Below are 26,072 nucleotides of genomic sequence, written 5' to 3' on the forward strand. Positions count from 1 at the left end.
TGCGCCCATCTCACTCTAGAGGCCGGGGGCCAGCGCTGTCCGGAGACACTTCCGGGTCACGTGGCCAGCGTGACAAGCTGCATCTGGCGAGCCAGTGCAGCACATGGAACACCGTTTACCTTCCCGCTGGTAAGCGGTCCCTATTTATCTACTTGCACCCGGGGGTGCTTTCGAACTGCTAGGTTGGCAGGCGCTGGGACCAAACGACAGGAGCGCACCCTGCCGCGGGGATTCGAACCGCTGACCTTTTGATCGGCAAGTCCTAGGTGCTGAGGCTTTAACCCACAGCGCCACCTGCGTTTAGTTAGCTAGTTTAGAGATGAACAAATTCAAGGTTATGCTTACATTTGTTTCATAGTCTTCTCTAGCTCTGGTAGTTGCTCTTTGAGGGCTGTAATCATCCTTGTATCATCTGATACACATACATAAAACTCCTATTAAATGAAAAAGAACACTCTTCAAACAATAATACAAAGAGGCAGTCGACTTGTCAAGATATGTATTGCAGGTGGGCTGACTACAGAGAAAAACGGTTCAATAGAGGTTCCTGACAAATACCGGAGAAACAAATGACCACACTGGAAAAGTTCAAAAGGATGGAATCTGAATCTTGCTCCACCTCTAATCCAATATTATCTCAAGAGATGGAGTTGGCAGAGTGAGATGGTCACCTCTAGCAACAGATCTTCCATGTCATTAAAGAGAGAGACAATGTCAGTTATTTAAAAGGTAAAGGTAAAGGACCCCTGGGTGGTTAAGTCCATTGTGGGGATTCGAACCGCCGACCTTCTGATCGGCAAGCCCAAGAGGCTCAGTGGTTTAGAACACAGCGCCACCTAACACAGTACGGTTTACTGCCAAGTAGTATTACAGGCATGGGATTGTGCTGGAAATGTCTAGGTTCCATATTCTCACAATGCCCATTTCTTTCAATGTGATTGTCTCTGTATTAGAAAACAGACTGGTATCTCCACCCCCACTTTCCTTCCTGAAATTGCAGCCAGTGGCAACAAGGCATGATATTGTTTGCAGCAGCAATGCAAAACCCCCAAGAAGGACATCTATAGTTGTTTGTACTTGAATGTAACGTCCTTAGGAAGGAGAATTCTACAGCTTGGAAAACAGTCTTGGCTCAGCTCTCCTGCCTCAGTAACTAGTTAATATTGATTTCAACGAAACAGCAGTACTAAGCAATTGTGCCCTACCTCCAGAAAGGCCATTGCCGCTTCGTCCTCTTGCAGGACATCTCCATACAAAGCAGCCCATTGCAGCACTAAGCGAATGACTCGCCGTTTGTTGTTTAGGGCATAATCCATTTTTTCTTGCTCCGTACCCTGCGAAGGCTGAGCGTGGTAAGTGCCAAGATGTCAAGGAAAATGTTCATTTTGCTACTTCATCCACCCCCCTCAGAATTTCCCATCGTTTCCTCATAACAAAGCGCGCTTATAACTGATGCTTTCAAGCGCCGTGAAACACACAACTGCCCAGCAGGATTTTCAAGATCAATAACAATTTGTGCGTTCTCCAGTTTATATACTTTCATGGCTTTTGATGACTTAGCATGGCGGTGGTGGGGAGGTGAACCCAACGGGCCTTTCCTTGTAAAGTACAATTGGCAAATGGTTCAAGGGACATGGACCCAATTCGTTACTTTCCCTGGACTGTGGATGCTCATTGGTGGTGGAAGAGTGGGATCAAGGCAATCCCTCTAGCCTTAAGGGAGATGCAGAAAGATGCACGATAGCCACTGTAGTAATAAACTGAACACAGTGTAGATATATTATTTCTGTGGCTTTGTATTTGTGTAGGAGGCAGGTAGCACAGCACATTTTTATAGTCCTGTTTTAGCTGATGTCATGGTGTTGTGCTCTTCAACTTTAACTTGTGGTTTTTGCCTCTGCAGAGAAATAATAATAATTATGATTTATTATTTATAACCCGCCCATCTGGCTGGGTTTCCCCAGCCACTCTGGGCGGCTCGCAACAGAATATTAAAAACACGATAAAACATCAAACATTAAAAACTTCCCTAAACAGGGCTGCCTTCAGAAGTCTTCTAAAAGTCAGATAGTTGTTACTTTCTTTGACATCTGATGGGAGGGCGTTCCACGGGGCGGGCGCAAAAACCGAGAAGGCCCTCTGCCTGGTTCCCTGTAACCTCACTTCTCGCAGGGAGGGAACCACCAGAAGGCCCTCGGAGCAGGACCTCAGTGATTTTATTTGCAGGAGATGTACATGCAACAATTGTTGATTCTTCTTGCTGTGATTTGTTCACGAGTTAATTGCTTGGCAGCATGGGGCATATGAAAGTGTGTGTGTGTGTGTGTGTGTGTGTGTGTGTGTATGCGTTGGGGGGAAGGCAAAGACCACTGGTTTTCCAGGCCACTGCCACAGATCGTGGGGGGGGGGGGCATAGGGCTGGTTCTAGTTTCTATTGCCTCTTCTAGCTTGCACTGTGGTGACATTAGCCTGGGACTCTGTGATGTGGGGGCTGGTAGTCCATTGCCTTCCTGTTAGTGGAGGTGAGGCATTTGGCTTCCCTAAGATAATTCAGCCTGTCCTTTCATTAGGGAAGTAAGAAAGCAGCTATTTCTGTTCCAACCTATCTTTGTCACAACCAGCGCTGTTTCTCTTCTGCTGCAGTCCAGTTTCTGCCAAATATTATATTTCTCACTGTCCACTATTTAATGTAATGTATATAATTAGTTCGACAACATGATTACTGGCACAATTATTTCCACACCACTCGTTCTGATTTAAAGGACACATCAAACAATGTTTTTAATAAAAATAAAAAGGTCATTCATGATGTATCAGTTGCAGGCTTAAAAACCAACCAACCCAAGAACCTTATGAGTGAGTACTAATCCTATTCACTGGACTGATTTCCATTCCAGGTCTGGGATGAAACAATGAACAGCAGCAACTGCTGCTTCCATTTATGATGGAATTTTCTGAAGCCCCAGCCTTTCACAGCCATCTCCCTTTGAAAATAAGACAGGCAGAGCATCTTTGCACATAGATATATTGCCTCATCAACCTTCTGCTCACACAGACCTTTGGTATGTGTGCATTTCCAACCCCGAGTCCAGCATGACCAAGGGAAAGAGCACGTTTTTTAAAAAAGTATATATGGTTATGTTAGCAATAATATAAATCTGTATCATTAAACAAGTCAATGGAATCCATTAAAATTTCATTGTGATTATTACTGTTTGCAAGCCAGCAATTAAGATGCAATGGAATGCTACCCTCACCTACTTCAGATGCAGTTTTCTCTGTACCCTGGTTCCTTCCCACGCAGAACAGGTGCAGCAAACAGTATTTTGAAATGTACGCATATGTCAGAATTTTGTTGTTACAGGGCAATTCAGGTGTAAACTTCTCCCTTTTGGAAAGGGCAAGTTTTGACATTAAGATCAGAAATGGCGACTGCCCAGCACAACCTTGGTTTGAGGGACGTGCTTCTTCACAATGCATCTCTTATCAGTCCAGGGTCAGCAGAGCTGAGTCTACAAGCACTACTGAATTTCTACTTAGTCCAGGCTGACTTGGGATCCAGTGACAGACAGATCTGACAGACAGCCGTATATAGCTAGATCCTCACGAAACAGGGAGGAAATTGAATATAATAGTATTTTGTGCCTTCCATGTGGAATTAATGGCCCAGAATATTTTCTGCATATGACAGTTCTGACAAGCACAGGGCCGTTGTGAATGTAAGTCTTAAAATAAACTGTTTCTTTCAAATCAAAGCACGGGGGCTTTGACATGCAATCTCTGGGATGTCTCAAGATACTGTGAGCTGATCAGAAGGGAAAACAAATGCATCAATAGAGCCTCTTGCACAATATATGCACAATATGACTAAAGCAGTAATTTAAGGGGGCGGGATAGAAACTGGGCTTATTAAGCCATTTTTTTGTTTCCCTTAGACACTGCTACAGCTACTTAACAGCCTAGGACATGGGACACCCTACTGAAATCTAGAGTCATGGGAAAAAGAAAGTCCACCCTCTTTGAATTCTGCGGTTTTACATACGAGGACAAAATAACAATCACCTGTTCCTTAGCATGTCTAAGGAACATGGTGCAATATGTCATGACTGCAGGTTTTAACTGAACTTATAAAAATGTATATATTTGGTTGAGATTAGAAAAGTCAAGCTACCTGATGGAGGTGAGAGTAGACATTGCATTGCCTAGTTTGGTCCCTTTAACTGTTTGTAGGGACAGTTATAACATTCCATAAATCAAGTAGCATTTCACTGAGCCGTTCTCTCCCTGCAGCTTCTACCATGCAAGCCCTGTAATTATTTAATATCCTTCTATCTGCTTATTAAGTGACTCACCACAGGCACTCGTAATTTTTGCCGTTATTTTTCATTGCTCACCTACTTATTTTTAATTCTGCTAATAATTTCTCCCATGCAAATGTGATCGTGGGATGTGCGGGGGGGGGGGAGGGAGAACCCTCCCTCCCCAAATGTTCACGCTGCATATCTATTAGAATAATAGCGTTATGTATAAATAAATGACAGAGAGGCTGTAATTTTGAAAGGTATTAATCAACAACGATGTTGTGACTGAATACCGATCTCGACAAGTTTCGTTGCTTTAAAATTGCAATGATTTTTTACAGCCCGTTCCTCCCTCAATGCAAGCAGGGATCTACCGTATTTTTCGCTCTATAACACGCACTTGACCATAACACGCACGTAGTTTTTAGATGAGGAAAATCCGTAGGCATGCCACCCGTAGGCATTCCCTCCATAACACGCACAGACATTTCCCCTTACTTTCTAGGAGGAAAAAAGTGAGTGTTATGGTGCAAAAAATACGGTAGTTCCTTTTCACGTGCATTGGAACCGAATGTTCGGTATTTATCACCATGAGAGAGTAGATGAATGGGATCAGATCATGTGTGTGTAACATGCTAACCTTTTTCTTAAAACAATACAGAAATAATAATATAATAATAATACAATAAGTGGTATTCAACTGTGTACCTCCACCACCCACAAATCTGGTCTGGAGGCTTGGTGGAAAACACAGAAGAGGTTTGGGGGTGGGTGTTGGTAGAGAATCGTGCATTAAACTAGTAAGAGACTGACACCAAAGGCCAGAGGCAGGAGGCAGAAAAGGACTGAGAACAGGGCTGTGCACACACTTCTGAATCCAGCACGCTCCCAACATTGGTTTGGGAAGTGGTGCACACACGACGTTCGCCACACAACCCATATCTATCCTATCGTTCCTTGGGAAATGCTGAGGTTTGATCCGTTTCCCCCAAAACTAGCTTCATTTCGAACACAGAAAAACAACAACAACATCCCTGCCCATCTGGACCTAGTTCTGTTTTAAGCCAGTAATGTGTACACAGTCTTAAGTCAACCCCTGGAGACCACGCAAGGCTACATTTAGTGAACAATAAGGAAGCTGAAATCCAAGAGAGGCCAGGTCCCAAGAAAAGAAAAAGGCAGGAGAATGTGAATTAAATCTAAGCTAGGTTCTGTGCTACGAAAATGGACTACATCCTGCACAACGTGACTGAAGCCAGGCAGGATTTCTGTACTTCCAACATTTAGTTCATCTGTTTCTTTGGTGGGGGAAAAAAGATTTTGCTCCTGTCACACAAACACACACACACACACGAATACCGTCAGCTGGGCTGTATTTATGTGGCTTTTGTTGCTTTCCTCAACACATGTCACAGGTTTTTAATTACTTTTGCTATTTGTGGCACCACAATAGCACTCAAACAGATCTGGTTTCCAGGGTGATTATGCAAGCCGATGTAGAAATTTGAAAATAGGTGGCCTCCAAAGAGCTTATTATTTTAAATGATATAGTATAACCTGCCGGTGGGTAAAGCCAACACTTGGGGATGGAGGTGGAGGAGAAACAAGCAAGGGAGACAAATAGGAGGCAGAGTTGCCAGGGGTCACAAGCGCTGTTGCCCTGTTTGCGGGATTCCCATAGGCATCTCAATGGCCACCTCGAGAACAGGGTTCAGGACTATATAAACCTTGGCTTGATCCAACAGGGCTTTCCTTAGGTTCTTATGAGCATGGGGAAAATGGCTTGCAAAATACTCGCAGTCATTCATAGCATTAGGCTTAAGGCAGATGTTCCATCCATATTGGTTAATCTTGCTCTAGGAACGAGACGGCTTGAGAGTTTAGTTCCACCATGAATGATGCTGGAATGATTAATGCAGGCTCCCATCTTATATACTCTGACCTGGGAGTAAGGGAAAGGACCCCCGGACGGTTAAGTCCAGTCAAAGGCGACTATGGGGTTGCGGCGCTCATCTCGCTTTCAGGTCGAGGGAGCTGACGTTTGTCCACAGACAGCATTTCCGGGTCATGTGGCCAGCATGACTAAACCGCTTCTGGTGCAACGGGACACCCTGGTGGAAACCAGAGCACATGGAAACGCTGTTTACCTTCCCGCCGCAGTGGTACCTATTTATCTACTTGCACTGGCATGCTTTCGAATTGCTGGGTTGGCAGGAGCTGGGACAGAGCAAAGGGAGCTCACTCCATTGTGGGGATTCAAACCGCCGACCTTCTGATCGGCAAGCCCAAGAGGCTCAGGGTGTAGACCACAGCGCCACTCGCATCCCTGACTTAAGTAGGACTTAATCCTGAGAAACGCAGCACAGCACTGTAACAAAACGAATAAAGTGAGAAAGAGCTAAAGCTCCCAATAGTTGATTCTTCCTTCTTGACTTTCTCGCTTAACTTCCAAGGGGTTTCTTGTCAGAGCGTGTCCACTGATGGATGTGGTAGCTCAGCAGCTTCCCGACCACGCCAAGCGTTGATGCCAGCCTTGCTTACCACCAAATTAGGTGTCTAATATGTTTTGGTTAAGGGATGCGGGTGGCGCTGTGGGTAAAAGCCTCAGCGCCTAGGGCTTGCCGATCGAAAGGTCGGCGGTTCGAATCCCCGCGGCGGGGTGCGCTCCCGCTGCTCGGTCCCAGCACCTGCCAACCTAGCAGTTCGAAAGCACCCCCGGGTGCAAGTAGATAAATAGGGACCGCTTACTAGCGGGAAGGTAAACGGTGTTCCGTGTGCTGCGCTGGCTAGCCAGATGCAGCTTTGTCACGCTGGCCATGTGACCCGGAAGTGTCTCCGGACAGCGCTGGCCCCCGGCCTCTTGAGTGAGATGGGCGCACAACCCCAGAGTCTGTCAAGACTGGCCCGTAGGGGCAGGGGTACCTTTACCTTTACTATGTTTTGGTTGGTTTTTTAATACAGTAATAATAATAATAAAGGATATTGAGCCATCAAAGCCGGACAAAGCTGATTATTTGGCATGAATATGCAATGCATCATAACAAAATCAAGTACACCAGCATCTGTGAAAATCAAAAGTAACAGAACGTTATACTCCTGCATGACAATATTATTTCCCACCATTGCAAAATATATTGTTCCCTCCTCCGCGGTAAACAGCACAAAAAGAGTTATACCAGATGTGTTTTGCACATTAAAAGCAATTAATTAACAGCATGATCCTCGACATGTCTTGCCCGAAGAAAGTCTCTTTGAGTTCAGTAGGACTTGCTCCCAGGTCCAATACTCAATGTACTTAAACCCCACTGAATATTGTGGGACTTGTATCTGAATAGACATATATAAAATTGAACTGTAAATTACAGCAATTTGTCTTGGGTCCTAAGAACTGCAAGGATCATTCTGCTTGCAAAATGGGGCTTTCCTGTCTGCTCCCTTTTATCTGCACACAACAATTTTTTTCCAAAAAAACCTTCTTCCTTTTGCCTTTTTAAGGGCAACACAGGCCACAAGAAGATGCCAGGCAGTTTTTTTTGAAATATTTAGCCACTGGCTTTGCTGTTGCTATGCCATGGGTTGCTTGTAAGTATTTTACAGAGCTCTAGCTAAAGATGTCTCTGACTAGGAGCTGGGAGAAGAGGGCACGGGAATTAGAGGAATTCACAGACACAAGGTCCAGGGAGTGGATTGTGGAAGCAGAGGCTCATGAGACAGATGGATGGAGGAAGCAGAAGCAAATTAAGGGTGGCAGGGAAGAAAGTGGCAAGGAAATGAGGAACTTAGGAATAGGAGGAAGAGCTATATGTATTAAGCAAGGAGGCTTGTATGTTGTTAGCAGGAACTTAGGGGACAAGCAAAAGAACCTGGGATGATTGGATGTATGGGCTAGATATACGAAGGAGCAATATATAGTTCCAGTGTTTGGGAGTGACTTTCATATGTTTTTAACCAATCAGTCAAATCTTTCATGGAAAAAAATGAATCATTTTAATCCTGGATATTTTCCCTGAAATCAACTGGCTCAGATCAAATTTATGTGGTCCCCCAATGCCCTCTAACGCAAAAGGAAATGTATTTCAGTGGAAAGTGTACAAAAAATTATGGCTGTTTGCCAGGGCATTGTTTTCACTGCTACTATGCAAACAAACTGATTAAACAAAACAAAAACAATTTCAAAGTAATGCAAAAGGGGGGGGGGATCAGTGATTGCAGATGTTTGTGATCTGACAAGCAAAGAAAGAAACACTGTGGTTCAAATTTCTAGTTGCCTGCTAACAAATGGAATACTGCCCCAAGATATTTTGGAAAAATAGGATTGATTCAAAATACGTTTCAAAAGTGAAGTTGTACTGGAAGGTTTTGGAAAATAAAACAAAATGTCCCTAAGAGAAGCTGCAAACTTGAAACTAGCCCTCCCTTACTTTTTAGGGCACCACCGAAAGGTTGTTCCAAGGTTGTAGCTCTTTCTAACACACACTGAATGCAACAGCGACACTCAGTACAAAAGCAAGACCGAGCCGCACTCTCGGCCAAAGAATCTGGGTGCTTAAGCCCCAGTTTAAATCGAATGACTGCAGTTTGGAAATGTCGGATTGCAGCATTCACTTCTTACGTTGATCTACAGCTGCACCGACATCTTTATTTAAACATTCTACCTGTTCCTTCGCTTAATGCTGATTCGAGACGCATTGTTTCGAGGAAGTGTTCCAGAATTTTCTCGGGCGTTCCTGACATCACGATATACCTGAGTAAAGGAAGAAAAGAAACAGTGACCTAAAAAACCACTCTGAGCTTGTTGGAAAGAGAAGGTGAATACGAGTGTGACAAAGCACACACGCACACATGCACATACGTGTGTGTAAAGCTTTAGCATAGGAAAGATACCCAGTGTAGAATATCTTTACGTCTTGACTGATTTTAGCAGACGTTTTGCAATATGACATGCTTGCAATATGACCTGTTTTAGTAGCTTCAATTTGAGAAAAAGGGCCAAAAAAATAGAAAGACAAGTGAGTTGTTTCTACAGGAGAGGGGAACAGAACTGCCAGCAGAGCAGTGGAAATATGGAACGCAATAGTGACACCAACAAAATAAGCATCTGCCACTAGACAATTTGAGTGGCAGCCGTTCCCCGCTGGGGCTAGTAGGGTGGAAAGCAAGGAGCCCCACATTAGACGGAGGTGGAGCCAATGACAGACAGAACCAACTCATTCTAGCTCTGTCCTCATCTTCCTCTTTCTACAAGAGGCAACACTGAGACTAAGGAGGAGGAGGAGGAGGAGGAGGAGGAGGAGGAGGAGGAGGAGGAGGAAGCTGGCAGGCTGTGCTGCCCCTTGGATGGGCAGATTGTTAAGGCAGGTAGTTGGTTGAGGGGCAGACTGAGGCTGGTGGGCTGGTGACCCATTTGTTCTCAATCAGCCAGTCTCCCTCCACATGACAGTGTACAACAGTCAAGAGGAGAGCCAAAGCATGGTCAATATGGCCGCTGGGTCAGTTGGGGTGGGAAACAGGCACGTTTAGGAACAGGGCCAGCTCATTTGCTCTCTGGACTTAAAGGCAAGATGACGCACGAACGCACACACCAACCACCATTCTATATACAGAAGCAGACCAGGCTGGCCACTGAATCTTACTGTGACACTGGCAATGGGACAGTGTCAAGGGCAGCAGACAAACCTAGGGGTTGCAGAACCGGCCACATGGCACAGAAGTGCACAACTGGGGGTGGGATGGGGGAATCTCAGGAGGAATGGCGGTGTGGGGGAGGCTCCCACAACTCATTCACGAACGGACACCCAGTATCCAACACCTGAGGCCGCCATCTCACTTTGCCCCATAGTCAAGCTAGCCCCGATCAGAATGAAGTTCCCTGTGATGTGCTGCTTTGGGATCCAAGCCATGACATTTTCTCGAGATGCTTCATGTGCGGTCATCATCCTACGTTATGCATTTGTAAGTGTGTTTGATTTCTTCCTCTCTCTTTTCACCCCAATGCTCTGCGATGGCCAATGGCAACAGCTAAGATGTGATCCCAAAAGGGAGGAGGGGTGGGTCACGTATGGAGTTGCCTTTTGCTGCTGTAGCGTTTGAATTATGAGGGGAAAGGTCCTTAGGAAATCTGTACCTTCTCCCCAAATTGAGCCAACTGGCTCGTATCCTCAAGTAGCCCTCGAAAAACGGTAGCTACGGCAGCCATCATGAAAGAAGCTAACAGGCCCCATTTGTCACTTCTCTGAGCATCAAACTATTGAGGTTCACTGAAAAATAGGAACTTATCTATTAAGCTTTCCTATTTCCTTCCGCAGTAAATGGGTTTCTTTTAGTGAACCTCTTGGTTCTTCTTACAACTTTGCATCATTTTACTGCGCTCAAGTATAGGGGGAAATCTAGGAAACTTCCCCCCTAAAAAGAAAAAAAAGAAAAATGCTCCTGCTGAGAAATAAGTAGTGGAGCTGAGCTCCTGGGAGCTTCTCCTCACTTTGAGGACTGGCCATCATACGGTTCTTTTACCTGCCAGCCCTTTGGGAAGAGCTGCATTGATGTCCCAAGAATGCAAACCCCTTGTTAAGCCAAGTGCACAGAGAGATACTTGCAGAGATACTAACTGTGTGTCTTGGGGAGTGAAGCAGGGAAAGAGAGAGAGAGAGAGAGAGAGAGAGAGAGAGAGAGCGAGAGAGAGAGCTGTACTTTCAATATGAAAGTGGAAACGAAATATTGTGGAAGTGGCTTGCGGTGCCTGGAGACTAGTTGGCAGCAGAACTCTGCAAGAGATCAGTCGGCAAAGAGAAGATGTGTTTGCCCGTAAAGGGAGAGGGGCATAGGGAGTGCTTCACAGTGGGCTCTGCTAGCAACATCCCTTTGAACACTGCAAGAGAGAGGAAGCATTGGGGAACATGGAACAGACCCAAATTGCATCTCAGGTCATTCGTTCCCAATTCTTAAGCCTTTTCCAGCCTTTGACACTTCCAAAATGAAAGAAGCCAGTTCTGGACACTGGTGCCTTGTGTATTGGGAACAATTATCCCAGAGACATGAAAACTGCTTATGATTACTCATAGGCACTTATAGGGTCTACTATACGCCAGGCATTTTATAGGGAACTGTAGTGATGTGTCCCAAAATGAGAGCCAGTGTGGTGTAGGGGTTAAGAGTGGTGGACTCATAATCTGGTGAACTGGGTTCGATTCCCCGCTCCTCCACATGCAGCTGCTGGGTGATCTTGGGCTAGTCATTCTTCTCTGAAGTCTCTCAGCCCCATTCACCTCACAGAGTGTTTGTTGTGGGGGAGGAAGGGAAAAGGAGATTGTTAGCCGCTTTGAGACTCCTTAAGGGGCGTGAAAGGCGGGATATCAAGCCAAACTCCTCCTCCTCCTTCTTCCCTATTTTCCAGGGACAGTCCCAGATTTACAGGAGCTGTCCTGGTTTCTGATTTGATCCTGGAATGTCCCGCTTTTCCTTAGGACATTCCTGTTTTCATTGGAGAAATGTTGGAGGGTATGGAGTTATGCAACCCCTAAGGCAAGGGGAGATAAGTACCTATGCGACCTTTAGAAGACCTCTGAAGGCAGTTCTTCAGTACATCCTCAATTCCTACCCTGCAGGAGTTGGGCCAGACAACTTGATGCAAGGTGACTAATGAGACAGATGTGCACTTTAGGAATTGGAAATGAAAATAATAAATTATGTTTTCTTAATAGCAAAACGAATGCGGTTTTAAAAGCTTTTTTATCAGTAATTACTCTGCTCAGTAATAACATTCCTTATGGTCTGTGAACAGATTTTGCACGTGGGGACTATTTGCAGCGAGACCTGCCTAGAGTTAATTTTTGACAGCTAAAGGGCCACAGCTAATGCGTTTGCAAGTTGATATATGTTGTGCGCTGCAGGGCATGTGACCAGCTGGTTATATCTTTTCAAATGTGACATAATGCACTCTTTTCAAAGGCAGGAAGAAAAGACTATTGGCTAAATAAAACCATTTGGAAGAGTTAATCATAGTCTTGCATCAACACTGTGGAATTAAATCATACTTGTGCTGAGGAGGCTGTGAGTTTCCTTGATTAGGAGCCCTGTTTCCTGCTGGGATCTTCTCGAGTACCAAGACATCTTGGTCATGTTCCTTAAGTCTGACTGTGTTTGCTTCGACATCCTGAAAGATGATTTTTAATCATTAACACGCCAGATAGAAACAACTTGGTGAAAAGCCGTGCTGCAAATGAAAATCAAAAGGCCATTGATATATGGTTTTATACTCCTAGAAAAAGTATGGGACCCCATCCCGGGAAAGACAGCTGCCCTTTAGTGTTATTGGCATCTGTGGGGCAAGCTGTATGGAACTTGCAACTAACTTGAGGTCCATGTATTTCCAGCATGACTGAAGTCAGTGTGGTGTAATGGTTAAGAGTGTTGGACTATGACCTTGGAGACCAGGGTTCAAATCCCCACTCAGCCATCAAGCTCATTGGGTGACATTGGGCCAGTCACAATCTCTCAGCCTAACCTCCCTCACAGGGTTGTTGTGAGGATTAAATGAGGAGGGGGAAAACCATGTATGCCACCTTGAGCTCTCTAGAGAAAAAGGCGGGATATAAATTCAATAAACAAACAAACTTCTCTTGGGTCATCAGGACCTTAGATCACAACATTGTGTTCAGTTATGTCAAGATTTAACCAACCTAAGCAGCTTTCTCTACTTCCTTTATCTATCCATGAATCTTCCTTCATTACAGCGGAAGTGCTAAACACATTATTTTTATCCAGGCTCTATAGAAAATTAATCCTTTTCCCCAGATGCCTTTTTCGTGGTTCAAAGGGAAGGCTTCGCCTTAGGTTCCTTACAATACTTCAACTAAATCCTTTCTCCCCCAGTACAAAACTGGATTCAGATTCCTTACTAATGCTTAACCAATTATGAGTAGTACTATTAGCACTATACTACTATCATGACCACCACTACTACTAGTAGTAGTAAGATTGACAGCCTATTCCAGTCATAATCATTCTCTCCACAGCCAAGTGTAGCACAATGGTTTTTGCAAAGTTCAGCAGTGTGCTCCACAGCTGGAGAGACTACAACACCCTCTTTCACCACTGTTTTTACACCAGCAGTGGTGCAACAGCTGCCAACGATGGCTCACGTTTGTGCACAGATGAGCGAAGGAACCTCGGGTGTGCGGAGACTTGAAGGGAGAGTTGTGAAACGTTCACAAGAGCTCTAGAGCAAGCTCTTAAAAGTTGGGCAAACTCTTAACTTACCCGCAGTATCCTATTAAAGTCTTCCTTGTCGACTCTCAAGAAATGGCAGTTATCTTCTCGCAGAACAATGGAAGCAGCTCTAGGAGCATCGTTCACTAATGCTAGCTTGCCAAAATCATCGCCTTCATGTAGGGTACATACCACGCCCTAAAAATAACAACAACAAGAAGAAAAACGCATTCACACAGAGAAACCGTAATTGGGGAGTCTGTCCCATTGACGCTCCATGTGCAAACACAGGATTTCTAAGCCAAATACTATAACAAATGTATCTGGCAGGGAATTTAACAGCCAAAATAACGATGAGAAGACAATACATGGCAGCTGGTTATTACTAATGCTACAGAAAGGCAAGGGCAAAGAAAGAATGGGGTTTGTTCTCTGAAATTTGTTTCAGAGACAGACAGACTTCTGGCTCCGCTAATGGTGGCAACTTTCTTTTTATTTTTTTTATAAAGTCAATTTTTTTTAATCAAGTTTGTTGAACAACAGACTGCCAGTTTCTGATATGTATTCTTGCCTGCTATCAGACTGCACTGTTAAGTCCCATTTGTTATAATGACAAGAGGAGTTTTTAATTGTATCTAGTTTTTCCTTAACACCAAAGAAAATATTTGGCTTATTTTATTAAAAAATCTCTTATGCCACTTTTTTTTCTTAAATATGTCATCAGAGTGGCTCACAGCATGCAAATAGTAACATAAATTGCAGCATAACTTCTGGTTTAAAAGGAACCACAGTTGTTTGGGTTGGACACATGAAGCTGCATTATGCTGGCAAGAGACAATTGGGCCCTCTAAACCCAGATCCATCTGTTCTGGCTACTAGGAATGGGGGATTCACTCACAGCCTTTTCTAGCTGTTGGGTATGTCCCCTAAATCCGTTCTCGGGGTTCCCACAGAATAAGGGAGGGCGCAGAGATGCACAGGGAAAGAACAGCGAGGAGAAGTTATACTGGCTAAGCTGACATCCTTGTGCTAGTGGATATACCGTATTTTTCTGTGCATAAGATGCCCCCGTGTCCCTCTTTTTGGGGACTCCAAATTGAGAAAATGGAGGGGGGGGAGATTGCCCAGACTTGTTGAGCTTTTTTGGGGGGGAACCAAAAATCGCTCACCTGCAGGACCGCCACAGCCAATCCCACACACATCGACAAAGCCACCAATCGCCTGCACGCTCGCCGAAAGCAACCCACCAATCACCCGGAAAAACACTGTTGACAATCTCCTGCTTGCGGCAGCCACCAATTGCCCATCCCAACTCTCCACTATCCATGTATGAGACAACCCCCATTTTTTTGCATAATTTTTAAATAAAATAACCTCGTCTTATACACAGAAAAATACGGTATTTGGCTGGATACTGCCCATTGCTTCCACAGCCGAAAACAAACATTTTCACAACACACATATGACTGCATGCACACATTCTCTTACACATACAAGCTGTGATAATTTTAGGCACATGCAAATGAGAACCATTTTATGCCGGCGTTCCATTCCGGGCATCACCTATACATGAAATGTGAGAAATACTAAGAATCTTAAAACAGTACCTTGCCATAAATGACTACATTGACTGATCCTTTCAGAATAATGTACCAAGAAGTTCCTTCTTCTCCCTGATTAAATACTGCAGAAGAGAGAGAGAGAGAGAGATGGAGAGAATAATGTGAAGTGGCCATGGAGGAGAGGCAGTAATGAGATTTATTTACTGAGAAAAGAGGAACATTCAACACCTTAAAAGCACAATGGGGGGGGGGATACACAGAAGATTGAAGTACTGGGGTTCTGAGGTGGTAGAATGCAAAGCACAAACAAGATACAGTCATACCTCGGGTTACAGCTGCTTCAGGTTGCGTTTTTTCGGGTTACACACCCGCAGAAACCCGCAAGTTCCAGAAGGGGTTACTTCCGGGTTTCGGCGGTCGCACATGCACAGAAGCGCTAAATCACGCTTTGCGCATGCACAGAAGCGCCAAATCACAACCTGCTCGTGCGCAGACATGCCGCTGTGGGTTGCAAACGTGCACCCCGCATGGATCACGTTCGCAACCCAAGCGTCCACTGTACTTCTTGCGACGACACCCGAGTAGTCAATGTTCCTGTATGTCAAAACTCCCTGGGAGAAGAAAACTAACTAATATTTGATGTTTTCTTGTGTTCTTAATATTTTGTTGGGAGCCGCCCAGAGTGGCTGGGGCAACCCAGTCAGATGGGTGGCATATAAATATCATCATCATCACACCAGGAAGTAGGTTCAGCTAGAACCTCTCTCCCTGATTTTCTAAGACTTCTTCCTTGAAAGGATTTTTCTTTTTTGCATGGGGGAGCATTCAAAATCACACATCCCCCCATTTGAAGTCTGAAATGGTACGATCCATTCTGCTGCATGTGCAGTCCCAGCTTAACAATGCTATTCCCAAGCAAAATTATTTGGAAGTATGCACTATGAAGCTGACATACTACCAAATAAAGACGGATGGAATAAGCATCCTGTTTTGAAAAGTGGGCATTTCCAATTCACTCTCACAGAGAACGAAAAGGGACTATTGAATCCTTCCCTGTGGTTAACAAAGACCCGGGTACTGTATAAATAAATTCATCCCATACATAATGGGATTTATCCAGGGCTTTTTTTTCAGGGGAACTCAAGAGAAACTCCGTTCCAGCACCACTCTGGTGGGCGCCATTGTCCTTTGTAAGAGAATGAGGGAAGCGTTCATGGTGAGTTCTGGCACGTCTTTTTCTAGGGAAAAAACCAGCACTGGATTTTGTCCAAGGTTCAGCATGCAGAAGACAGCTCATGCAACAGATCTTTCCTTACCCTCTTCCCTACAGCCCCTCGTAACCCACCTCCAAACTCTCTCCAGAGGGTTTTGAGGAGATCTGCCAAACTTTGTGGGCTGTGTTAAACAGAACTGCAATGGAAGTGGGGGGCGGGGGGTGGAATTGTCCAGAATCAGGTAAAAGACTCTTGTGCTCAGCCACTCAGGTTAACATGGGATACACAACCCCAGAACAAATGGCCCAGCAAATTCCTTAAGGTTTTTGTTTTTTGTTTTTTTTTGCCCTCGGGTCCTGAGTTTTCAACTGCAGTGCCAAAAGCAATTAGGTCAATACAGTTAGCTCAAGTGTAAACCTGTGGTAAAATTAATTTCACTTACAGACGGTTCCTGCTTTGGGATGTGACTCAAACACTAGAACACCTGCTAGCTCCCGCTTTACCTTGAAGCAAGACAAACAACAAGCATTATAGTTTTGTTTTTACATCCTTGACTTGTGTAGTTATATATCAACTCATAGGAAGGGTGGGGGAGGGTTCGGAAGGGAACGGGTGCCAAAACAGTCACAGAAAGCAGCGTTGAGCATCTTTGTCAGTGTAGGGTCGCTATTGCATCTGTTGTGGAATGCAAAGAGAGTATGAGAAGTCATGCAGAAAGTACATGACTCTCTAAATAATTTGGTAGGATTTAGCAGAAAGTGGCAGACAGCAGTCTGACATAGTGCTATGGGATCAACATAATCATACCCAAGAGCATACAAATTCCTTGTATAAATGCAATTATATGGAGGACACCACATGCCCACCCAGTCACTCTTGTATATGGCTGGGTTTTGTTTTCTTTTTGAAGTATATTCTGCAACGTGTCATTGCAACTACAAGACAGTAATGGTATATATATATACTAGACTGTTCGCACCTAATTCCGCTTCATAAATTGTTCTGCAATCCTTCCCCAAGGGTTATTGCTTTTGGAGCACTCTGGCACTATAGTGCAACAAAACTCATACAACCCCAGAATATTCATGATATATAAAAAGTGCTGGGGTTTCAGCAGGTCATAACGGGACATGAAATGATGGAAAATGAAGTGGTAAGTCTGCCCTGAAACTTATTTTTCAGGTGCAAATAGTATTTAAAGTGTGATTGTGTGTAACTGCCCAGATACCATCATGAGCACAAATCATCATGAATGTGTAACAAAATGATTGGCTGGGACAGAACTTGTCCTCACAATCCAATACTATGCCCCTTTTGTACCCATATAAGGGAGGCATCGGTCAGCTACAATTCTATTTATTTATTTATTTGCCATTAAGGGTCACAAAATATAAAATGCTCACTGTTGTTGAAAGATGAGACAAAGCTTTAATGTGCAGAAGTTCTTCATATATAATTTCTAGGTCATCAGCAGTTCTCTGGCCAGGCCTATGATAAAGCATACACAAATATTACAAACTGAGTAACAACAGAATATCACAAACTAAATTTAAGTGAACTGTTTGGCCATATGAGATCAAGGAGTTTGTTTGTGGTCTTATATTTATGTTCTACCTTTATTTCGTCAAAGAACCCAAGGTGACATGCATGTGGCTGCAGGAAGTCAGCTGTCCAGACAATGATCAGATCCAGCCCTAATCAACTTCTGCAAGATGGCAGCTTTACGGGCTTTCAGACCATACTACCTGACCATAGTTAACCGATTTAAAAACTAATTGCTTCCATACAAGAGCATTTTGCAGTCTTGCATATTCTTCAAACAGATTAATTGTATTCACGCATTGTATTCACCAAAGCAAGGCAAAGGGTAAAGGGACGCGGGTGGCGCTGTGGTCTAAACCCGAGCCTCTTGGGCTTGCTGATCAGAAGGTCGGTGGTTCGAATCCACACGATGGGGTGAGTTCCCATTGCTCTGTCCCAGCTCCTGCCAACCCAGCAGTTCGAAAGCACACCAGTGCAAGTAGATAAATAGGTACCGCTGTGACAGGAACGGAAACGGTGTTTCTGTGTGCTCTGTTTCCGTCACAGTGTTCCGTTGCGCCAGAAGCAGTTTCGTCATGCTGGCCACATGACCCTGATAGCTGTCTGTGGACAAACACCGGCTCCCTCGGCCTGAAAGTGAAATGAGCGCCGCAACCCCATAGTCTTCTTTGACTGGACTTAACCGTCCAGGGGTCCTTTACCTGACCTCACCAAAGCATCCCCCAAAATGATCTCTACCTGGAATTAGATAACTCCCACCTCTCCATAGCTAGGGTAAGGAATTTTGGGCTTGCTGCCTTGACGCGGAGAATACCTGTTGCTAAGGAACTACAGCAGGAGAGGACCATTGTGTTATGTCCTGGTTAAGGGCTTCACAGAGGCATCTGATTGGTCACTGTGGAGAAACAGAGTCCTGGACTAGGTAGGTCTTTGGTCTACTCTAGCAAGGTTCCTTTTACATTCTTACAGGGTGCTTTTCTCTCCATCTCTCTCTCTCTCTATTAACAAAAACTCTGCAAAATGGCTGACTTTGCTTTGAAATGCTTCAAAACTCAAAAGAAATTTTCTCATCGTCCTGGCCAGAAGAGTCACACTAAATAGAGGTGTATTTGCCGCCTGTGTGAAGTTCCCTTCTTTGCAACCGACCGTATAAATAATGTATGAGGGAGGAAGAGAGAGAGAGAGAGAAAGGTTTGTGGCACTACCCGGCAATCTTTTCACTCAGCAGTTACGGTATTTCATCTTTGCCAAAAAAGAAATGGGCTGGAATTTCTCATTTAAATAGATGTAGCCCCAGAAAAGGTCATTTGGAATCTAAAGTGACTTTACCTCACAGATCTGTCAAGGAAGCTATTTTTCATCAAGTATGCCTATAACAGAGTTGCTAAACTTTTCTGGAGCCAGAATCTCAAAGCAGGTTTTTTTGGGGTGGCGGTTTCTAATTGGAATGTATTGAATGAAGAGTCGCTTTTAATTTCTGGCCGATGAATACCTTTTCGTGGTAGAAAAGTCTGCAAAAAAGTCAAGATCTCTCGGCTGAACTGCCGTGTTTGAAAAGCCCAGTTGACAATGATATCATGACACACAGGAAACTGCATTTTGTGTGTGCATGTGCGAGAGAGAAGGCATTACATTACGAGTGTCTTATGTTAGTCGATATAAAGCAAAAGCTGCTTTAGTACAGCTACAGGGAGATTTTGGTGGGGACGCGGGTGGCGCTGTGGTCTAAACCACTGAGCCTCTTGGGCTTGCCAATCAGAAGGTCGGCAGTTCGAATCCCCGCGACCGGGTGAGCTCCCATTGCTCTGTCCCAGCTCCTGCCAACCTAGCAATTAGAAAGCACACCAGTGCAAGTAGATAGATAGGTACTGCTGTGTTGGGAAGGTAAACAGCGTTTCCATGCGCTCTGGTTTCTGTCATGGTGTCCTGTCGCACCAGAAGTGGTTTAGTCCTGCTGGCCACATGACCCAGAAAGCTGTCTGTGGACAAACGCTGGCTTCCTCAGACTGAAGCGAAATGAGCACAGCAACCCCATAGTCGCCTTTGACTGGACTTGATTCTACACTATTCTGCCAAATAACTTGAATCCTATGCACACAGACTTGGAAGTATATACTATAGAAATCAGTGGAATTTTCTTCCAACTAAACATGGCGAGATTGGGTCTGCAAAACGGTTAAAATGCAGGCAAAACATTTACTAACTTGCAGTGGGACATGTTTCAAAAGTAGCACAGAATAACAGCAAAATGAAAAGACATATAAAACTGTATCTCTAGTTGAAACATCTTTTTTGTTGTTATAATTTTCATCGGCAAAACAGACTATGGTTAGATTTTTCCATTCAAAGGCATGTTTTATTATTCATTCATTTATTACGTTTGCAGTATAACATTAATAAATTCCACCATTAAAAGTAAACAATCTACATAAAAGTCATAAAACTGTATAAAAAGCAGATCAGATGGCAGCCAGTTTAAAAACATAGTTAAATTTTAAAACAGAGATTAAACACAGCGAAACAGGCAAAAGGAAAAAAAGCCCTGTTTAAATAAAAAGTTTTTTTGCCACCTGCCAGAAACTGAGCAACAAGGAGGCTAAATGAACATCTTTGAAAATGAATTTTCAAAATCTGGATATAGCCACTAAAAAGGCCCTTTCTTGATTTCCCACCAAATCCACATCAGTTGTTGGTTGGACCGAGAAAAGGGCTGCTCTGGAAAGTCATATCTGGTGATAATTGCAAATGTGACTGCTACTTGGGCATATTTGAAGATTGGCAGACTCAAGATCAAAACGCTGACTCTGTTTTACCCCTTTCCATGTCATCATTACCTTTTAAAAGCAGCTCCTCATTAGAAGTTTTTAATTGCATGGATATCATCTTTTTATTATTTGCTGGCAGTATTTCAACAGTGCAGTTGCAAATGTGCTTTTTATTTTATGTGTGAGCGCGCTTGCATTCATTTGGGGTGTTTTTTGATTGGTTTTGGTAATCAGCCACACAGGTATAAGCCCCTAAATTCCCACTGCATTAACGACCTGCTTTTTATCTGGTAGACAGGCCGTTCTGATTCATATATACTTTAAGCTTTCCTTTAACACGAGTGAAAATGTCACACGGTCTGTTGCAGAGGCACCTCAGACTTCTGCTTGTCCAGGTATGGGAAGATATTAAGCGGTGTGGTGCACCAATGATGTAGATTTCTCGGATCCTGCTGTGTGAAGACCTACTTTCTGCAGGAAACCTGTTGGGTGAGCTAGGTCTTAGTTATACCCAAGATAAAGTAAATGGGAGGTTCCGGGAGAAGCAAACTACACATTAGTGGAAGGGAGAGCTTGGTTGAAATTACATGATCAATAAACACTGTTGGCTGCTTGAGTAGTCTATCAAGGTCACAGACACCGAGTTTCTCTGTTGCTGCCGTGTGGACAAGAATGAAAATTGTATCTCGGTATATAAGCACTGCTGTGCCTCACAATGCCTGCTTATCCCTGTTCTTACTGCAAACTTGAATAAACCTCTGTCCAAGAAGAAAAAAGATCAGGGTGAAGAGGACAAGATGGCAGTCAAACTAATTTTATTTAGGGTCTACTATATGCCAGGCATTGTATAGGGAACTGTAGTGATGTGTCCCAAAATGAGAGCCAGTGTGGTGTAGTGGTTAAGAGTGGTGGACTTGTAATCTGGTGAACTGGGTTCACGTCTCCATTCCTCCACATGCAGCTGGGTGACCTTGGGCTAGTCACACTTCTTTGAAGGCTCTCGGCCCCACTCACCTCACAGAGTGTTTGTTGTGGGGGAGGAAGGGAAAGGAGAATGTTAGCCGCTATGAGACTCCTTTGGGTAGTGATAAAGCGGGATATCAAATCCAAACTCTTCTTTTTAAAAAAATAAATAATTTTTTTATTACATTTTCATAACTTTAACTACAGTGGTACCTCGGGTTACGTAGTTAATTCGTTCCGGAGGTCCTTTCTTAACCTGAAACTGTTCTTAACCTGAAGCACCACTTTAGCTAATGGGGCCTCCCGCTGCCGCCGCGCCGCCAGAGCACAATTTCTGTTCTCAACCTGAAGCAAAGTTCTTAACCCGAGGTAATATTTCTTGGGTCAAGCGGAGTCTGAAGCGTATGTAACCTGAAGCGTATGTAACCTGAAGCGTATGTAACCGGAGGTACCACTGTCATTAATTTCAAACTTCAAATATGTTATACATTTCTCTTATAACTTGACTTCCCACCTTCCCTTCCACGCTGTTTTTATATGAACAGAACAGTGGTGACCTGGCTCCCTCATAACCAGTTCCTGTGCCACCATTGGGTATGTCAGCCAACCAGCTAGATCAGGGGAGGTGTTTGGTGATTGCAAAAGCACTGCTGCGGCTTCCGCCATCCCTAATGGGGCGTGTTTGTGTGCAATACTCTGGGGGGTGAGCCAGCAGTGGAGCAAGCCGATCGGGCGCCTAGGGCGGCGCATGTGGCCAGCCGGGGCAGGATGCTCCGAGGGGTCTGCCTGCCTCATCCCACTCGGCTGCCCTACAAGCTGAGGGGGAGGCAGCAGGCGGACCGTTTGGGGCAGCATGGAGCCTGCGGGCACCCAAGCCACCACGTCACTCCCAGGAGAGACACGTGGCTTGGGCATCCTGCAGGCCCCACGGTGAATGCTGCCCGGCATTTTGTCACGCCCCTCAGTAGTGACACCCGGGTCAACCCACCGCCACCGCACCCCCTTCTTCCGCCACTGGGCTGAGCAGGCAAGGGGATGCCCCTGTGGCCCCTGCTGGGGCTAGTACTTGCCACAGTACTTGCCAAAATGTGTTGGAGGTGTGGGATGTAAGAATCAGATGCAGTCAAACACAACATTGCTAGAGTAGACATGAAGGTTGCCTCAGTCCTCCAGCCGGAACTTCCTGCTTTCCAGGACTGAGACGAAACTTCCTGTGTGTAACTTGAGATGGAATAGAAAGAACCAGAACCACAGGCTGGCGACCATCTTGTCTCCTCTGGTCTCTATCGATGCCATCTTAACAACAGCACTACTAAGATGCACCCTTGGCTCCAAACCAAGAGAAGAAAGGGGGGGCTTTCTCCCATAAGGAGATAGTCACCCCATTTAAACTATGTTACAACCTTTTAAGTCTGCCTTCTGGGAACCTTTGTGTGAACAAATGATTACTTGTGACTAAACGTTTTATACAGAAGACTGTGTAGCGCAGGGGTATCAAACTCAAATTCATCGGGGGCCACATCGGCAGTTTGGTCACCCTCAAAGGGCCGGTTGTATCTGTAGGACTATGTGTCCACTCTTTATTATCATAAATTATTGTCACTGCATTCAATTATTACTGTTTTTTGTAATAATGTAAGTAATAACTAGCTCTGAAAGCAGAAACGTAGGTTTCCTGAATGCATGTAAAGTGGAGGTTTCCTGTGTAGAACGGCCGGCGCCGCTAGAGGGCAGACGTTCTCTGGCTTGTAGGCTGCCGCGCATGCGCTGAAGAGGCGGCTTTCTTGTGTCAAAAAAAGAAGAAGCGAGAACAAAAGGTGAAAGCTGGCGGCCGACGGCGGCTACACGGGCCACATGACGAGGTCTGGCGGGCCGGATTCGGCCCGCGGACCTTGTGTTTGACACCCGTGGTGTAGCGTCTTATTTTAGGAGGGATTAAACAGGGAAAATACCAGGAAATATTTACAGAGACTGTAAGGAGTCTGAGCAAGCTATCTGCTGTGCGTGTGTTTAAAAAAGGGGAATGTTAACTCTGCTGATTTTGTTGAACTTGTACAGACAAGTTGGGATAGGATATCTTAGGCAATATAGTCTCCCCTGCATCCCTAAATATTCCCACAGGATGCTGATACTGGCCTGCTATATGCCTTGACCTTAAGGGCTGATAGTGGGAAGGAGGGGAGAGATTTTAATGAGAAAAACAGTGCTGGAAAAAGAGTAAATCTGCTCCCCCCAGTGATCAAAATCGGGCTTTCCCATAACTGCTATTAGTATTTTTAAAGACTAGACTGCAAGAGATCTTGTAACATGCCCAGTACGGCACTTGGAAAACTGGGCAAAGTAGCAAGAAAGGATCCATAGCCTCGTCACACAGCAACTGCGTATTACAGTTAGCAATTTCCTTGTTAAAAACTGGATTCGATTCATCGTTTTTAACTGCTTGAATTTGTGCAATCAGCTAGATACAGATTAAGAAATAAAAATTCAATTTAGGTTGTCATTCCTGAATTGCAAAATAAAATTTTAAAAAACATTAAGTCACAGCTTTCAAAAAATAAATTCCAGGCGCATAAACTATGGATTTCTACTCGCAGCTTTGTTGCTTGCACTGAAAAAGAAGCTAATTTTACATTTCTAGCAATGCATGTTTTTAACAGGGAATGTGGCGGGTGGCAGGGAGAGAAACAACCTTACCAAGAGCAACAAGAGTCTGCCAATTTTTCCCCCTTACAGCTTTCTTTTCTGCCTTCTTTTTTTAAAAAAACAACAACACTACAGGCTTTCTTTCATCAATTGACAGTTAAAACGTAACAGTTAATGTAATAAATAGAGAATTTTTAAAGTTGCCTGTCAAAACAAGTGACACATTCTGCAAGTGAGTTTCAAATTGGAAACAATAGAAAGCACCTTTTAAAGCAACAGCGTCATTATACAATCAAACGCTCAAAGTGATCTTTTCAGCATGTTTTTTCTTTCTTTTTGAAATTGCATTATTTCTTTCACGGTAATTATGCGAGTTTTTTGCATCCTCTTGGAGAGTTGCATGTCAAAGGCAGCAGCTGTGCTGATATGCAAATGGGAAGTATTTTTTCAAGCCAATACACAGCCAATATTCTACACCTCTTGTAAACCTTAGTCATATGGCCAGGATAACTTGTCAAAACTAGGGCAATTTCCCACAGATTAGACAGTAAATCTGTGTCTGGACTGCACCACGGACTACAGATCAGGACTAACATGATAGGGACCATACTCAAACTTGGAGGAGGAGATTAGAACTTTTCTCCCTGATATATAGATTTACAGATGTGGGGAACAGTGGAGTACAGTCGTACCTTGGAAGTAGAACGGAATCCGTTCCGGAAGTCTGTTCGACTTCCAAAATGTTCGGAAACCAATGCGCGGTTTCCGATTGGCTGCAGGAAGCTCCTGCAGCCAATTGGAAGCTGCGGAACCTGTGTCGGACATTCGGGTTCCAAAAGAACATTTGCAAACCATAACATTCATTTCCGGGTTTGTGGCATTCGGGAGCCAAAACATTCAACTTGCAAGACGTTTTGACTTCCAAGGTAAGACTGTATTCTCACATGGACCCCCAGTGGCAGTTGGAAGTGGTACAGTCCAGCCAATGGCTTATGCCCTTACTTGCTTCTTTCTAAGAACAAGGTCCATTAAGGTAACTCAAATCCTCTGCTGGGTCAGAGGTCTTGCCATACTCCAGCGAAAAGGAAAAAGGCCATCTGAGACCCATGCTTTTTTTTTTTTTGGTACACAGGTAGATCGTCCAATGCAGTGGTCGGCAATTTGGCTTGCGTCGCTTGTAATTGTTAGGGTTTGCCAGTTGGATGAGTGATATTTGGTTTGGCATTCCACCCCCCCCCCCAAAAAAAGTTGCTCCACAACCATGGGCTCCCCCCCCCTAAAAAAAGCTCTCAACAACTCTGTGCCATCTCCCCCCATTTTCTTAAATTTGAGAGCATCTTATACATGGGGGCGTCTTATAGACAGGAAAGTATGGTAGTTTTATGTTATCTGTATGCAAATGCAAAAAGTCACATGAGGTAAATAGAAAGGAAAAGTTGGAGGTGGAAATTCTGTGGAACTTTTGGAAGAATTTTTGGCTACCATTTTAGGTATGCATGGAGTCCAGCTAATAATAATGATGATGATGATAATAATAATAATAATAATAATAATAATAATAATAATAATAATTGTTGGGATACTGCCAGGGAGACAAAGTCCATCATGGCCCCCAAGCTGGCTGTCGGACGTTCCATCGATCTCCCATAGTCACGCAGTATCAGCAATTAGTGACACGAGCTCTAGAAAATAGCTTGCCACATTCCAGGGCTGGTGCACACTCTTATCAGCAGATAATGCACAGCAGAAGTTGCACGCAGGAGAGCATATTTACAAGTTTATTCAGCGTTGGTCAGAACAAAGAAAAACATGACCGCCTGCTTCAGCGTTCAGGCACGAAGAAGGAAATGAAAGCAAAGACACAACAGAAACATCCTA

The 26,072-nt window shown here is 44.3% G+C and overlaps 1 protein-coding gene across 6 annotated transcripts in view; it reads right to left on the bottom strand.

The window, feature by feature from the left end:
* The window catches only part of RAPGEF4 (Rap guanine nucleotide exchange factor 4), a 168,731-nt gene that overhangs the window by 38,471 nt on the left and 104,188 nt on the right, over positions 1-26,072 (bottom strand). For all 6 annotated transcript variants that reach the window (XM_028749531.2, XM_077916990.1, XM_077916983.1 and 3 more), the window contains 9 exons: positions 17,685-17,769; positions 16,724-16,784; positions 15,113-15,189; positions 13,557-13,703; positions 12,332-12,450; positions 8,957-9,045; positions 7,285-7,363; positions 1,206-1,356; positions 346-434 (listed from right to left, as the gene is read on the bottom strand). In XM_028749531.2, the coding sequence (XP_028605364.2) occupies positions 346-434; positions 1,206-1,356; positions 7,285-7,363; positions 8,957-9,045; positions 12,332-12,450; positions 13,557-13,703; positions 15,113-15,189; positions 16,724-16,784; positions 17,685-17,769 (897 nt within the window). The remainder of the gene's footprint in view (positions 1-345; positions 435-1,205; positions 1,357-7,284; positions 7,364-8,956; positions 9,046-12,331; positions 12,451-13,556; positions 13,704-15,112; positions 15,190-16,723; positions 16,785-17,684; positions 17,770-26,072) is intronic.

The sequence above is a fragment of the Podarcis muralis genome, chromosome 1 (genome assembly GCF_964188315.1).
Source record: "Podarcis muralis chromosome 1, rPodMur119.hap1.1, whole genome shotgun sequence".
Classification (NCBI taxonomy): Eukaryota; Metazoa; Chordata; class Lepidosauria; order Squamata; family Lacertidae; genus Podarcis; species Podarcis muralis.